At 52.1% G+C, this 15,592-nt stretch overlaps 1 protein-coding gene across 2 annotated transcripts; it reads right to left on the minus strand.

Annotated features, from left to right (window-relative positions):
• Nucleotides 1-5,272: 5,272 nt before the first annotated feature.
• Nucleotides 5,273-13,989, minus strand: ZNF428 (zinc finger protein 428). 2 transcript variants are annotated; one of them, XM_055553041.1, is made up of 3 exons: nucleotides 13,832-13,989; nucleotides 10,501-10,704; nucleotides 5,273-5,796 (listed from the first exon to the last, which is right to left on the minus strand). In XM_055553041.1, the coding sequence occupies exons 2-3, from the start codon at nucleotides 10,574-10,576 to the stop codon at nucleotides 5,291-5,293; spliced, it is 582 nt and encodes a 193-aa protein (XP_055409016.1). In that variant the 5' UTR covers nucleotides 10,577-10,704; nucleotides 13,832-13,989; the 3' UTR covers nucleotides 5,273-5,290. The 2 variants fall into 2 exon arrangements, with proteins under 2 accessions (XP_055409016.1, XP_055409015.1); XM_055553040.1 differs by having other exon boundaries at nucleotides 10,501-10,725.
• Between the last annotated feature and the right edge of the window lie 1,603 nt (nucleotides 13,990-15,592).

Genomic DNA, 15,592 nt, shown 5'->3' on the forward strand with positions numbered 1-15,592 from the left:
GGGGGGTGGGGTGCTACAGCTGGCCCTGTAGGGGAACTGGTTTGGAGTCAAACAGAGATACCTTCTGTTTCCTGTTGTATTTGGCCAGCACTGGGAGATATTCCATTAAGATCCTATTTTCAGCTCTGAAAAGGTCCCATTCTGGGCTGAGTTCCACTGGGCCAGTGTTACTCCCTCACATTACCTGTTCTGCCCCAGAAACAATGGTCAATGCTTTGCACAAAATAATCACAGACTCTGTTTGAACTGAGGGATATTTTGAAAGCCCACAGAGACTGAGCCATCTCCCAGTTTTTAGCTAGGCATATGCTGGCTACAAAGACAGCATCTCCCACATTTCCTTGCAGCTAGATGTGGCCATATGATACAGTTCTGACTAAATTCCTGGGTAGAGTCTTCAAGCTTCAGAAAGGAGCCTACTTTTCCTCCACCTTCCCACCTGGAATGTGGACATGGTCTCCAGCCATCTTGGACCAGGAGAGGGGACCCCATGGTGGCAGAGCAAGAAGACAGAAGGAGGCAGGTTCTCCTGTTATTACTGCTCCCCCCACCCCCACCTCCCAGTCTGTTTACCACAAACCACCCCTGTGTATATGGAAATCAGCTCACATCACTCATTAAAAACCCTCCAATGGGGGACTTCCCTGGTGGTCCAGTGGCTAAGACTATGCTCCCAATGCAGGGAGCCTGGGTTTGATCCCTGAATGTGGAACTAGATCCCACATGCTGCAGCTAAGACCCAGCACAGTCAAATAAATAAATAAGAAGAAAAAAAAAAAAAAAAAAGACTTTCTGAGGTGCAGACCTGGGGCAAAGTGCCTGCATGCTCAGGTCTAAGAGTAGTAGTTTGGGAGCGGAAAAAAAAAGACTCACCCTCCAATGGCATCCTGTAAGTAACATTGAAAGACCTTAACCAGGACCACAAAACCCAACAGTGCCAAGGCCCCAGCCCCCAAAGCAGTCTCAGCTCCAGGGATGGAGCTGTCGTCTTCCCTACACTCCAGGCACACTGGCCAGGCTGACATCTGCCTCGGAGCCTCTGCACTCTCTGCTTCATCTTACCCAGAACTTTGCCAGGCTGCCTCCTTGCTACTCAGGTCTCAATGCCTGCCACCTCAGAGAGGTCCTCCTTGGCTACAACAGCACCTCCAACCCTTGCCCTGATTCACTTTCTTCCCAGCACACTTCACCACTTGGAACTGTAACTCCTGTGTTTATATCATCACCTGTGTCCTTCCTCTGGAATCCGAGCTCCTGAGGGTGAGTGTTGCATCTTCCTCACAGCTTCATCCTCAGCACCTAGGATAGCGCTTACCATGGCGGCTCCATAAAGAACTCCTTGACTGCCTACTGGCTTACTTTGCTCTCAGCCTCAGCCCACCCTTCCACGCTGTTCTGTCATCCTGGGCTTTTGGCAGCTGTACTTCCCAGACTCCCTGGAGAGCTGGCTTCCTTAACTTCATCCCATAAGACCTAAGGGCAGAAAGAAGGTCAAAGAGGGAAGAAGGGGTCCTGCTGGAGCCCCTCCAGCAGCAGTTCAAGCTCCAGTATCTCCTCACACACTCAGCCAGAGCGCTGTGCCCCACTTAGGGTTTAAGCAGGAGCTATGGGGTCACTGATCCCTGTACCAGCCACACATGTGGCTCCCACTGGCCATTGTACTTCTCTTTCTGCATCGCAGTCCTAGATGTGGGAGCTTCCTGCAGACACTAATTTCTCAGTTACCATACTTTGAACCTAAGTTTGTGCTCTTAGCTTTCTAGTACCTGTGTGACCATCTCCCAGTACAGAGTCCTCCGGAATTCCTCACTTGGCCTCTATTTCCTCTAGGCTCTGAAGAACTGAAGGACTCCACTGGCAGCAGACCAGTTCTCCTGATTCTCAGTCTCTCACGATCCTTAGGAACTTTTGCTGACGAAGGGGTAATTCTCTACTTCTGTGTTTAGAAAGCCCCGTCTTAAGGTAGAATAGGGCTGAGGCATGCTGCCCCAGGAAATAAAATCCATCTGTTGTTTTATTGAGCTGTGAGTTTCTACTGAGTTGGCCAAAAAGGTCATTAGGATTTTTCCATAACATCTTGGCTCAGCTACTGAGATTCTGAGGTGGTTGTGTGGTGGTGGTTTAGTTGCTAAGTTGTGTCTGACTCTTTGGGGACCCCACAGGCTCCTCTGTCTATGAGATTCTCCAGGCAAGAATACTGGAGTGGGTTGCCATTTCCTTCTCCAGAGGTTCTTTCTTTAACACTGAGCCACCAGGGAAGCCCTCGTAACATCTTATGGAAAAACGTGAATGAACTCTTTGGCCAACCCAATGCTTTGATGATTCTGAGACTCATTGATGTTAAGCTAGAGTGGTTATGAAAGTTTCAAAGAGTAGATAAATGTCAGATTCGGAGCTTCCAGGATAACAGTATGGGGTTTTGAAAGATGCTTTGGTCATAATCCTGTAACAGACATCAAAACATAAATTATCTTTTGGGGCCAAGCAGGTACCACAAATTGGTGACACAAGCAGGGTATGAGGGGTCCAGATGCCAGATGGTGGGGTCTGGGCATGCAGGAAGGAATGCCCCGTTGATAGGAGGTGACCCCCACTCAGCTCTAGCAAACTTTCACCCCGTGGGATTGTGAGTGCAGCCATCAATCTCACAGGGATGCTGGAAACTTCCATTTCTGTTCCAGATCTGCCCAGTTTTTCAATGTTGTTGACCAACATGATTTTAAAAACCTCAGTAACTCTGGAGACCAAATGCACTCCTGCAAGTCAGATGATGGCTATGGACAGCCATTTCTGGTGTGTGGCTTAGTGGCTAAGAATGTGTGCCCTGCAGCCAGTTGTCTGGATTCAAACCTAGCTTCTGCTTCTTTCTAGCTATGTGACCTCTAGCAGATTCCTCAACCTCCCTGTGCCCCAGCTGCAAAATGTCATGATCATGGCCCCTGTAGTTCTAAGGATTACGAAGACAGACATGGAGAGAAAGTCAAAGCCGGTATTACGCCCTATGTGAAGTGGCCCTCCGCCCCTACGCTCCCACCAGTCTCCCCACTGCCTTCCTCAGCAACAGCCTCTCGCCCCAGGTGCCCTGCCATAAGCATCCCAAGCAGGGCCTTTGCACCTGCTGTCCCCACAGCCACAGGGCCTGCTCCTCCCCATCTAGGTCTCCTCTGATGTCACCTTCTCAGTGAAGCCTTCCCTGACTACCTCATTTGAAACTGCTTCACACACACAAAAGCCTCCCATTCCTCTTCTCTTTTTTCCTCCACAGCACTTATAACCTGCTAACATTCTATACCTTTTTTGTTGTTTGTTTTGGCCATACTCAGTTTTAGTTGTGGCTTTCAGGTTCTTTCCATTGCAGCATGTAGGATCTAGTCCCCTGACCAGGGATTCAAACTGGGCCCCCTCCGTTGGGAGTGCAGTCTTAGCCACTTGACCATCAGGGAAATGCCCATTCTATACATTTTGCTTAAATATTCAAGTATCTGTTTTCACTGTTATAACCACCACAAAGGCAGAAATTTTTATTCATTGTGTTTACCACTCTGTTCCCCGCTCCCCAAATAGTACCTGTATCACCTGCATGCTCAATACATCAGTGTTGAATGAATGGGAATAAATAACGGTCCCTACCTCATAAAGGATCCGATGTGAACATCCCTATAGAGTGCTTAGCCCAGGGTCTGGTCAGCCATGAGCCATTATGGTAATTCAGATTCTATTCTTGAGGGTTCTTAGTTGCCAAGCTTCTGTGAGTTAACACATGTAAAGCGCCTTAGAACAGAGCTTGGCACACAGTAAATGGTAGCTATTATTATAATTAAGCTTCTATTTTCAAAGAAGCTTTGATGCCAAGCTTCTGGGAATTAGTATTTCCCGTCTCAGAGCGAGAGCTGGTGTTTCCACATGGCTGTCACGAGCTGGCCCTCTACTCCCAACTCTGACCTCATCCCTCCAGCCACTCTGGCCTCCTTGATGCCCCATGCCCTCACCTAGACGGCTCCTCCCACCCCAGCGCCAGGCTCCCTCCCTCCCCTTCTCTGGTCTCTCTTCACCTCAGGGAGGTGACACCACTATTTAAAACTGCACTCTCTTTCAGAACTGTTCTCTGCTCTGCTCTAGTCTCCTCCACAGTGCTTAGCACCATCAAGCATGTTACACCTTTCTCGTCTATTTCTTGTTTACTATCTGTCCCCACCAGGGGCCCCTTCTCACTTCCAGGTAAGCTCCATGAACACAAGGATTTTATCTTATTCACTGGTGTGTTCTCAATGCTTAGCACACAGCCAAGAATTGAAAAGATATTTGTTAAGTGAATTAATGGCTCACAGTCCCTACCTTGCAGAGTTATTCTAAGGGCCTGATGATCTCATGCAAATAAAATGCAGCACTCTGTTAAGTGTTGGGGAAACGGCAGCTGAAATTATAATTAAGGTTCTATTTTTGTGTGTTCCTAGATGCACAACTTTTCTGAGTCAATACACTGAATACATAAAGCTCTTGGACTGGCGTTTGGCACTCAGGAAGCGCTCAGGAAGCAGAGCTATGATTATAATTAAAGTCCTCTTTGTGAAGGTTCTTGGATGAAGTGGCAGAGCGTGCTCGCCGTCTTCCACAAACGTTTTCTGCTTTCTGGGCACTTGGCGAGACCGCCTTTCCCACACTCCCTTGCAGCGAGCTGCGGTCAGGTGATTCATCTCTCAGCCATAGAACGCTAAGTGGCAGCGGTATGTGCCCCTTCCAGGCTGGGGCTTCTCCGCAAGCATGTGAGCTTCTCCTCTTCCACCCACAGAGCCCCAGCCAGGGACATCCAGCCATGACCATGTGAATGACAAAAGGATGGCCTGGGCATCTCCAAATCACCATATGCAGGTTACTCGCCAACCTTGGACTACCATGTGAGTGAGAAACAAAACCCTCTTGTGTCTGAGCCTGCACATCATAGGGTCTATGATTAAATACACAGAAACCACATTGAACTATGCACTTAGTAAACATTAATTATCGTGGTGACAATGATCCTAAGGTTTCCCCAAGAAGGAGCCCGGGGATGGTGAGGTAAATGCCCAGGCTCACGCCTCACACACTTGAGCTTACACACACACCCCAAAGGCACACTGGACCGACAGAATTTGGCTTTTATTCTGGCCTTCACATGTCTACTGCTAAGACGACACAGATTGGAGGGACCCCATCCCCTTGACCACCCCAGTGTCCTCAGCCCCCTCCTCCCACCCCTCCCGCCCCCCCCCCCACCCCCGCCCCTCTACCGGCGCCCTGGGTGGGGCTCTGCCTACACCTCCCCGCGGGCGTGCAGCATGAAGTGCCCGTGCAGCTCGCCGAGGCTGTCGAAGGAATCCTCGCACTCGGTGCAGTGGTAGGTGCCCTCCTCCTCCTCCTCCTCCTCGTCCTCCTCGTCCCTCCCGGTGGGTTGGCCCTCCCCAGCCCGAGGCGCGCCCCCCTCTTCCTCCCCGAGGGCCCGCGTTTCAGGGGCTGGTGCTTCCTGGGGGGCTACCGCAGGGCAGCAGAGCCGGCAAGGTGGGGTGCCCGGAGGGGCCTCCCCGAGGGGTGAGCGGCCACAGAGCTGGCAGGGCTGGGCTGGGGGGCCGGGAGGCTGGGCCGCACGGGGGGCCCGGCGGGATGGACCACCACGGCCCCCACCCAGGCGCTGCTTCACCTTGTAGCCGGGGTCATATTCAGGATCGTCAGTGGTCTCCTCCTCCTCCTCTTCTTCCTCGTCTTCCTCTTCTGAGTCTGGCTCTGAGAGAGTGTACTCGGAGTCAGAGGAATGCTCGGGGCCTGCAGGGGGTGGTGGGTAAGAAGACAGTGCGTCACAGGACAGAGGGCTGTGCCTGGCTGTCCCCTCCAGGAGACCCATGCAGACTCACTGCAGTACTGGGCCCAACCCTGCTCTCTGCACTGACGAACCCCCGTCGCACAGAACAGCCCGGCACGCAGGAAGTGCTAGGAATCTGTGTGTCAAGGAAACGCACATCTTTAAAGAACTGCATCTTAGGGGGTTAAAAAGAACAAAGTAGGAGAAATAGGAATAATAAAAGCAACAGTGATAGTGTCCACTGCTATTTTAAGAACTTTGGGGGTTTTTTTGGCCATGCCGTGCAGCATGCCGGACCTTAGTTCCTCAACCAGGGATCGAACCTATGCTCCCTGCGATGGAAGCACTGAGTCCTAACCACTATACTACCAGGGTATTCCCAAGAACCTTATTTTTTATAAATATTAACTCAACTAATCTTTACAACCACCCTGAGAGAGTTACTGTTATTATTCCTAAGTGACAAATGGGGAAACCGAGGCATGGAGATGCGGTGACTCACCGGCCTCCAGTCACACAGCTAAAAGGGAAAGCTAAATGTGGGTGATGGCCTAGCACAGCTTATTTAGGGAGGCAAACACTTGAGCAGATATTTCAGCAAATTAAAACACATATATATACATACTTTGAAATACATGGTTTTATATTAATATATATGCATGAGTGCATACTCAGTTGCTTAAGTTGTGTCTGTCTCTTTGCAACCCCGTGGACTGTAGCCCGCCAGGCTCCTCTGTCCATGGGGCTCTCTAGGCAAGAATACTGGAGAAGGTTGCCATGCCCTCTCCAGGGGATCTTCCTGACCCAGGGATTGAATCAGATCTCCTGCACTGTAGGCAGATTCCTTACCGCTGAGCCACTGGGAAGCCCAAGAATACTGGAGAAGGCAGCCTATCCCTTTTCCAGGGGATCTTCCCTACCCAGGGATCGAACCCACATCTCCTGCACTGCAGGCAGACTCTTTACTGCTGAGCCACCAGGAAGCCCTTTATAAATATATATATATGTCTTTTATATACACATACATATATATATATATATATGTATATATGTATACAAAAAACATCTAGTAAAGTGAGTTAAAATATTTGTAAGAATAGGTGTATTACTGTGATTTCATGGGTATGAAGGACATGCCTAGGACAAATTTACGTTTAAATAAAGTAAAAAGTGTAAAGTGGATATACAGGGAAGGGCGACACCAACAGCTGTACGGGGCTGTGGACCCCAGCCCGTCAGAGGGAGCCCCTCCTGTGGTAGCAGTGGCAGTGTGGGAAATACTGGCTGCTTTAGGAATGGTGGCCTGAGCCTGCCAAGAACATCTCCTAAGACTGCGACCGCTCAGCCCTTCGTCCATGGCCCTCCGCCTTAGTCTCCCCCAGCAGCGTATGGGGACCCCGTTACAACTGGGCCAGCCACATTCCTCACATCCCTCAACACCCAGGCCAGACCCCACCTCAGGGCCTTCGCCTCCCTTTCTGCAGATGGAGCTGGGCTTGATCCCTCCCTTCCATCACACTTCTGCTCAGGCGTCATCTCGGTGAACACCTGGTCAGAAAGTCTGACTGGCAGTCCCTCCTGAGCACTCCCTACGCCCCTCACTCAGCTTTATCCGTCTCCTCAGTTTACTGTATGCAACTCCTGCTACGTGTTTACTGCCTGTCCCCGAGAGCAGGGGCTTTGTCTCATTCATGGCTGTGCCCCGAGCATCTAGAACACTTCCCTTGTGCCTGGCATTCAATTTGACAGCCTTTTCTGTGGCTTTCCCATGTGCTGGGAATGTCTCCTGTTAGCCTTTAAGACCTTCCTCTTTGCTGAGGGTATCCCAGATCTCCTGACCCCAGGCAGCCAGTCACTTCTGCTCTCTGGCTGTCCTAGTCCTGAACCTTCAGGGAGGTGCCCATCCGAAGTTCTTCCCCACTGATCAGCGGACAGGCCTGGGCTGACTCACTGCTGGGTCCCCAGCATCACCCAGCTTGGAAGCCCAGGTTATAAATGTCTGTGCCTCTCTGTGGCTCCCTGTCTCTTACTGGTTCCTGCCTCTGTCCTGCTCTCTCTCTGTCATGTAAAGAGCCTTGGCGTGGGCTGGTCCCTGGGCCTGGAACGCTGTTCCCCACTCTGTCTGCCTGGCGACCTTCTACTCATCCTTCAGGACCCAGCACAGGCTCCGTCCTCCTTGAAGTCACCACCCCGATGACTTCAGGTGGGGGGGTTTCTGCCCTCTTCCCTCCACCCTGGCTCCACCTCCCCGTCACTGTCCCAAGGGCTGCAGCCATCTGGGCCCCAGAATGTCTCCCCCATCAGGCTAGGAAGCCCTCGGGGCAGGGCTGACTCATCTGGGGTCCTCAACAGGCCGCGTGGGTGGGATGAGCAGGGCCGCCCTGCTCCACGACCCTTTCCTTCTTGACTAGCAAACTCCTGCTCCTCTTTAAGGCCCCAGCTCCATGTCACCTCCTCTGTGAGGTCCTCGCGAACTGCCCAGGTGGTCAGTGCCTCTCTTGTCTGGGTTCCCCCTACCCCCAACATACCCTGACCACCTGGCCTGGGCAGTGAATGTCTGGGTGTGGAGACTGGAAACTCCTGGAGGGCAGGACCTGGGTCTCACCCCTCTCTGCATCCTCTCCTTATCCTGAGCATAAGGCAGCCTGAGGAGGCATATGCTGAAGGGCTGTGAAGCACACCTCCAGCTTTGGGCCCAGCCCAAAGCTTGGGCCCCACCCCTCTTTCTCCTCCCACCTCTGACTTCACACCACCCCTCCAGAGTCTTCACTGCCCACTGTGACTTCACGAAGTTGACTTGAGCAAGGCAATCAGGTAGTCACCTGTGGCTACCAGGCCTTTTGTGTCCACCGTGACTTCCAGGCCCACGAGCCCTTTCACGGCCACCATGCCTTCTCCACCTACGAGAGCCCCAAAGCCCAGCACATCTCCGGCACCCACTGGACCCCCGATGCCCACAGCATCTCCCAAGCCTCCCGCCTCCTTGAAGACCCCCAAATCGGCAGTGCCCAACAGCCCCTCGGCATCCACCAAACCGTCCACAGCCCCCACCTCAGTTACAAGCCCAAGCAGTTCCAAATCTCCCAAATGGGCGAAGACCAAGACAGCCCCTTCTAACCAGCCCAGCCACAAGTCGCGAGTCCACAGCCAGGCACGCACGCCCAGCAAAGCCAGCACCAACACCCGGGCCAGCACCGACACCAGGGTCAGCAAGGCCAGCGGGGTAAGATGCCCCCAGCACCGAGGCACCCGCAGCCGGGGCAGAACTCCTGGCAGAAAGGGAAGCCGCAGCTCCAAGCAGTCAGCCAACAGGGCCAGCACGCCAAGCAGGATAAAAACTCAAGGTGCCAGACCAGGCATGCCCAGCAAGGTGAGAACTCCTACTTCCCAGCAAAAACAGGGTATGGGGAAGAGTTACAGCCGGCCTAGAACCAGCAACCAGGAAAGGAGTGAGAGCCAGCCTAGAAGTGTGAGCCGAAAGAAGAGCTACAGCTCCCCAGGAGCCTCTGATATGGGAAAGAGTTCCAGCCCGGCTGCAACCTCCAGCAGGGCAAAGAGTTACAGCCCCACTCGAACTCCCTTCGAGGAGACAGGTTACAGCCAGTCTCCATCATCGTCGCGGAGGGTAAAGAGTTACAATCAGATGATTACCCCCGGCAGGGAATGGAGTTACAGCCCGACTGAAGCGTTCAGCAAGGTCGAGAGTTACAACCAGGAGAGTATGCCCAGCCGGCCCCAAAGTCACAGCAGGTCTAGCAGCCCCAGCCGGCCCCAAAGTCACAGCCGGTCGAGAACACCCAGAAGGGCAAGAAGTCACAGTCAGGAGAGGACCTACAGCAGGGTGAGAAGTCACAGTTGGAAGAGAAATCACAGCAGGGCAAGAAGTCGTACCCGGAAGGGAACTCCCAGTCAGACGGGAAGACAAAGTCAGTCAAGAATCTGCAGCAAGGGGAAAAATTATAACCAATCTAGAACCCCCAGAAAGGAAAGAAGTCACAGCCAGTCTAGAAGCCACAGCAAGGAGAGCGGTTACAGGCGATCTAGAACTCACAGCAAGGAGAGAGGTCGCATATGGTCTAGAACCCCCAGCAAAGAAAGAGACCACAGCCGATCTAGGACCCCCAGTGAAGAGAGAGACCACAGTCGATCCAGAACCCCCAGCAAGGAGAGAGAGTACAGCCAAACTAGAACCCTCAGCAAGGAAAGATATTACAGCCGATCTAGAACCCCTAGAAGAGAGAGAGATCACAGACGATCTCCAACCTCCAGCAAGGGGAGAGATCACAGCCAACCTAGAACCCCCAGCAAGGAGAGAGATCACAGCCAAACTAGAACCTCCAGAAAAGAGAGAGATCACAGACGATCTCGAACCTCCAGCAAGGGGAGAGATCACAGCCGATCTAGAACTCCTGGAAAGAAGAGAGACCACAGCCGAACCAGAATATCCAACCAAGAAAGTGACCCCAACAAGGAGAGCAATTCCAGCCAATCTACAACCCACAGCAGTCTCAGCAGGAAGGGATCCCCCAGCAGAGCACAGAGTCCTAATGGGAAGAGAACACCTAGCGAGACAAGGAACCACTCGTGGTCAAGATTTCTTAGCAGAGCCCCAGTCCCAAACCAGGATGATACACAAGCCGACACTACCGCCTCTAAGGCCGTCTCACCTGGAGAAAGGTCCTCGTCATCTTCTTCCAAGCTGGCGTAGCCCCCCGTCTCAGCTGGCTCACGGGTCTCTGTCATGGCCGGGGGAGGGGACAGGAGACAGGAGCAGAGCAGAAGCTGGGCAGTGTCCCTCCCTGGCCAGCTTTCCACAGCCACACCTTGGCCACAGGTCTTCTAATGTGGATGTCGGCTCGTAGTGAGGGATGCTGGACAGGGGAAGGAAAGACCTGTGGCGACAATAAATTTTTACATAGCATCTGCCTCCCCAGGACTCAGTGTGCTCAGTGTGGGTAAGGCAGATGATCCCAGCTCTGTCCTAGCTGTCTACAGGGCCTTGACTGCAGGCTCTGTCCCTCTTGTGGGCTTTAATTTCCCCATCTGGTTCTCATTCAATGGGGTGTGAAAGGATAATATTCCAAATTATTTAACAAGGAGTACTAACATGAGCACCAATCAGGACTGAGAGTGGAATGTGGGCCTCTTGCCAGGCATTAATCCTTACTTGCTGGGCCCTGGAGTTGGGAGAAGACTCCAAATTAGGAAGCAGGGGTAGGGATTACTTGGTATACTGGTGATACACCAACCAGTCTAGAAGTCATTCTGTATTTTAACAACTAGTAAGGCGATGGCACCCCACTCTAGTACTCTTGCCTGGCAAATCCCATGGACGGAGGAGCCTGGTGGGCTGCAGTCCATGGGGTCGCTAAGAGTCGGACACAACTGAGCGACTTCCCTTTCACTTTTCACTTTCATGCATTGGAGAAGGAAATGGCAACCCACTCCAGTGCTCTTGCCTGGAGAATCCCAGGGACGGGGGAGCCTGGTGGGCTGCCGTCTATGGGGTCGCACAGAGTCGGACACGACTGAAGTGACTTAGCAGCAGCAGCAGCATGGCTGCACTTAATTTGTGACTGTTAGCCCTAATTCTTTATCAGTTTACACCCTGGCAAGAGGATATCTAGGTCTGAATCCTAAATCTGCCACATTCTAATTGTGCAGCTTCTAGCAAAGGGCCTACGTTCTCTAGTCTATTTCCTCCTAGGTACAAAAAAGTCTTCCAGAGCTTAATTTATGTATTTGTAACCATAGTGAGACAGATTATTATCTCTTTTGTACAGATGAGGAAACTGAAGCACAAAGAGGATTAACAAGTAGCCCAAGGTCGTACCAAATCGTGGGTGGGTGAACTAGGATTTAAAGCCATGTCATCCTACCTCTCAAAAAATGATCCTTCAGCTGAAAAGATTTTTTGAAAATTCAGTAGATTCATGTGTATCAAATGCTGGTATGTGGCAGGTACTTCATTAATGGTGGCTATTAGTGTCCCCACCCCCAACCCTCTATAAACCTCAGTCATTTCAGACTCTCACCTCTCCCTGTGAACACCAAGATTTTTCACAACTGTGCGCTTAGTCGCTCAGTTATGTCCAGCTCTTTATGACCCATGGACTGTAGCATGCCAGGCTCCTCTGTCCATGGAGATTCTCCAGGCAAGAATACTGGAGTGGGTTGCCATGCCCTCCTCCAGGGGATCTTCCCAACCCAGGGATCGAACCCAGGTCTCCCGCATTGCAGGCGGATTCTTTACCAGCTGAGCTACCAGGGAAGCCCCTTCTTCACAACTGTGAGGCTCAGTAATCCTGCAATTGCTATCTAGAATGGGCTTCTTCCCTACTCTCTGCTTGGAGAACTCTTAATCTCTCTCTGAACCCACCTCACATACAAAAACCTCTATGCTTCTCCCCAGCCAAACACCACCTCTGCCTCTTTGAAGATGCCTTCCAACTCCTCTACTTTCTCTCCCTCTTCATCAACACTACACACGTACACATGGCACTTCTTTTGTCTCTCACTGTGCTTCTTGACAGCAGAGTGCCAGGCTGAGCAAATTATGAAGGGGCTGGCAGCCTCAGCTGCACCTCTTACATGCCAAGGCCCGTGCTGGGTATTGGGTAATATGGTGGAAAATACATGATCCTAAGCCTAAGGGGTCATGTTTAATGCTGGGGACTAAAAGCGGCAGGTGAGCTTTCTAAAGACACCTGGATTGGGCTTTAAGTCAGAAAGAATTCATAAATGGCAGAGAAGAGTTCTTATAATACGCTATTGCCTATAGTGTTAGCCACTCAGTCGTGTCCTACTCTTTGCTACCCCATGGACTGTAGCCCACTATACTCCTCTGTCCATGGAATTCTCCAGGCAAGAATACTGGAGTGGATTGCCATTTCCTTCTCCAGGTGATCTTCCCAACCCAGGGATTGAACCTGGATCTCCTGCATTGCAGGCAAATTTTTTTTTTACCATCTGAGCCACCAGGGAAGCCCATTGCCTATAGGGCCCCATTTAATTTGGGAATTCTACTTCATGCCAGGATAGGTTGCCAGATTTAGTAAATAAAAATATACAACACCCAGTTAAATTTCAATTTGCGATAAACAGATGGTCTTTTAGAAATGTACATCTCAAATATTGCATGGAACATAGGTATATTAATCAATTCTTTGTTGTTTATCTGAAATTCAAATCTAACCGGGTGGTCTATATTTTAACTGGCAACCATACACCAGGGACAATCAGAACTTCCTATGGGATTACCAGGAGACATTGCTCAGCAGTCCTGCCTACCCATCCCCAAGCCCACAGCACACTAAGCCCCTCCCAGAGTATTACAGATGTCAGATGGAAACATTCCTCGGTGCTCAAGTCCCATTCCCACGTGAATATGGGGGCCAGACTGGCTTCCACGATCTTAGAGGGGAATAAATGAGACTCCCTCTATCATAACACAGTGCCGGAGACCCCACAACGTCCAACTCCCAAGACGCCAAGCGCGAACATAATGGGCACCCGTTCCCACAATGCTAGGGAGAAGAAGCAAGAGCAAAATCCTAGGACTATAAGGACCAGTGCCCACAGTGCCCTGGTACTGCAATTTCTCCCAGGATGCCTTGGGCCTGTAACGACCACCTTCCAAGGCGCTCTTCGTCAAAGCACTCCAAGCTTCCAGGACGCTGAGCGGAAGGTGTGTGTGACAAAAGAGACGGTTCCCCGCAAGAAGCTAGGATAATCCCAGAATGCTCCAGACCCATTAACGACTAGTAGCCAGACTCCCACAATGCTTTAGGGCAGGGAGTCCAGTTTTCCCCGGATGCCCCCAGAGCGGCATAGAGCCGCGTTGGGGGAGAAAAGGGAGCCTGGGTCTCGCTTTCGAGTCATCACAGCCCAAGACCGCTGCCGACTCCTCGGTGACGGGAGCCGTCACTCCCATCATGCAGCGCTGCCGTAGTGCCCGCTTCCCAGCATGCCCCGCGCACCTCCATCCCGGACACTCACCGGCGCTGGCGGCCCCAGTTCTGGCTCGGCGGCAGCGGTTGCACGCCCAGGCTCTGCGCCTGCGCTGCAAGTAGGGTAGGAGGGAGTGCGAGGGGCGTGAAGAGCCTAGGGCGCTTGCGCGACGAGATAGACCATTCCTGTCGCGGAGTGGGAAAAGGGGCTCTCTGGGTCGGGCCATCGATGAGGCTCGCGCAGGGGGTTCCGGGCTTTGCCCCTCGCTGTCCGGTTTACTTGGTACAGTCCGCAACCGGACCGAACAAGAAACGGCAAGGCTCGCGCGTGCATGAGCGCTCGCATGAACGCGCCAACGGATAATAGGCTGCTCCGAGAGTGGGGTGGGGGTGTCAGCTCGGCCCGGATCCTGGACCTGATGCCTGCTCATTTGCATAATCTTAGCGCGGGACAATGGGAGGCCTAGGGCGCTGGAGGGGTTGATTTGCATATTCCCCTGAGGGGCCATACTCCAGAGCGCAGAGATTAGCATATGCGGGGCGTACTGGGGTGGGCATGGGGCGAGGGGGGCGGGGGGGGGGGGGGCGACTGACTAGCGCGTGCGCAGAGGGACTGCGGACTAGCGCGAAGCGGGCATCCTCGGTGTAATTGGGATCTGTTTGCATTTGGTGTCTGGGCACAAGGGACGAGACCCTTACCAACCCTCACAACCCTCCCTTCCCACAAGCAGGATAAACATTTATTGTTCTCTTGTGCTAGAGGGCACTATGGTTTCCGCAGCGAGCATAGCCAGCATCTATGCTGCTGGCCTCCCAATCAAAGGAAGGAGATTCACTTATAATCAGGACCACAACTGAGTGCTTAGACTTGGGATGAGTACAGCAGAGGAAGCTGTGGGAGTCACAGGAGGCGCATGCCCCAGGGAGTCTTTGGCACCGGGAAGAGCAAGGACAAAGGCCTCGAGGCAGATTTTTTAAAAAGTTGAATGGTTTGAGGAAGTGAAAGCAGTTTAGTATGCCTGGAACAAAGGGAGGGGAAGTTCCTCCAGGTGAAGTTAAGAGCTCAGACTTTAAGATGAGAGTATAGGAAGCTATTGCAGCATTCTTAGTCTTCCTGGAAATGACTCACTTTCCAATTGAAAACTCTCCAATGAGATCCCATTACACCTGGAAAGAAAATCAAAGGCTTTATCAGGTCCCTGGGGCTTCCCTAGTGGCTCAGACGGTAAAGAATCTGCATGTAATGCAGGAGACCTGGGTTCGATCCCAAGGTCAGGAAGATCCCCTGGAGAAGGGAATGAAAACCCACTCCAGTATTCGTGCCTAGAGAATTCCATGGACAGAGGAGCCTTTTGGGCTTCAGTCCATAGCATCGCAAACAGTAGGACGGACTGAGCCACAAACACTTTCACTTCCCTGGTAGCTCAGCTGTTTAAGAATACACCTACATTGCAGGAGACCCCGGTTCGATTTTTGGGTCGGGAAGATCCCCTGGAGAAGGGATAGGCAACCCACTCCAATATTCTTGGGCTTCCCTGGTGGCTCAGCTGGTAAAGAATCTGCCTGCAATGTGGGAGACCTGGGTTCGATCCCTGGGTTGGGAAGAATCCCTGGAGTAGAAATGGCTGGAGAATTCCATGGAGTGGGGTCGCAAAGAGTCTGACAGAACTGAGCAGTTTTCACTTTTCAGGGGCTATACACCTGGTCTAACCCACTCATTCTGACTTCACCCCCATCCCCTCCTCTATCCACTGGGGTGCTGTCTACCTGAGCCTTATCGTCTTAGGCACTTGCCGTTGCTGTTCCCTTT

This window comes from Bubalus kerabau, chromosome 17 (assembly GCF_029407905.1).
Source record: "Bubalus kerabau isolate K-KA32 ecotype Philippines breed swamp buffalo chromosome 17, PCC_UOA_SB_1v2, whole genome shotgun sequence".
NCBI classification, from domain to species: Eukaryota; Metazoa; Chordata; class Mammalia; order Artiodactyla; family Bovidae; genus Bubalus; species Bubalus kerabau.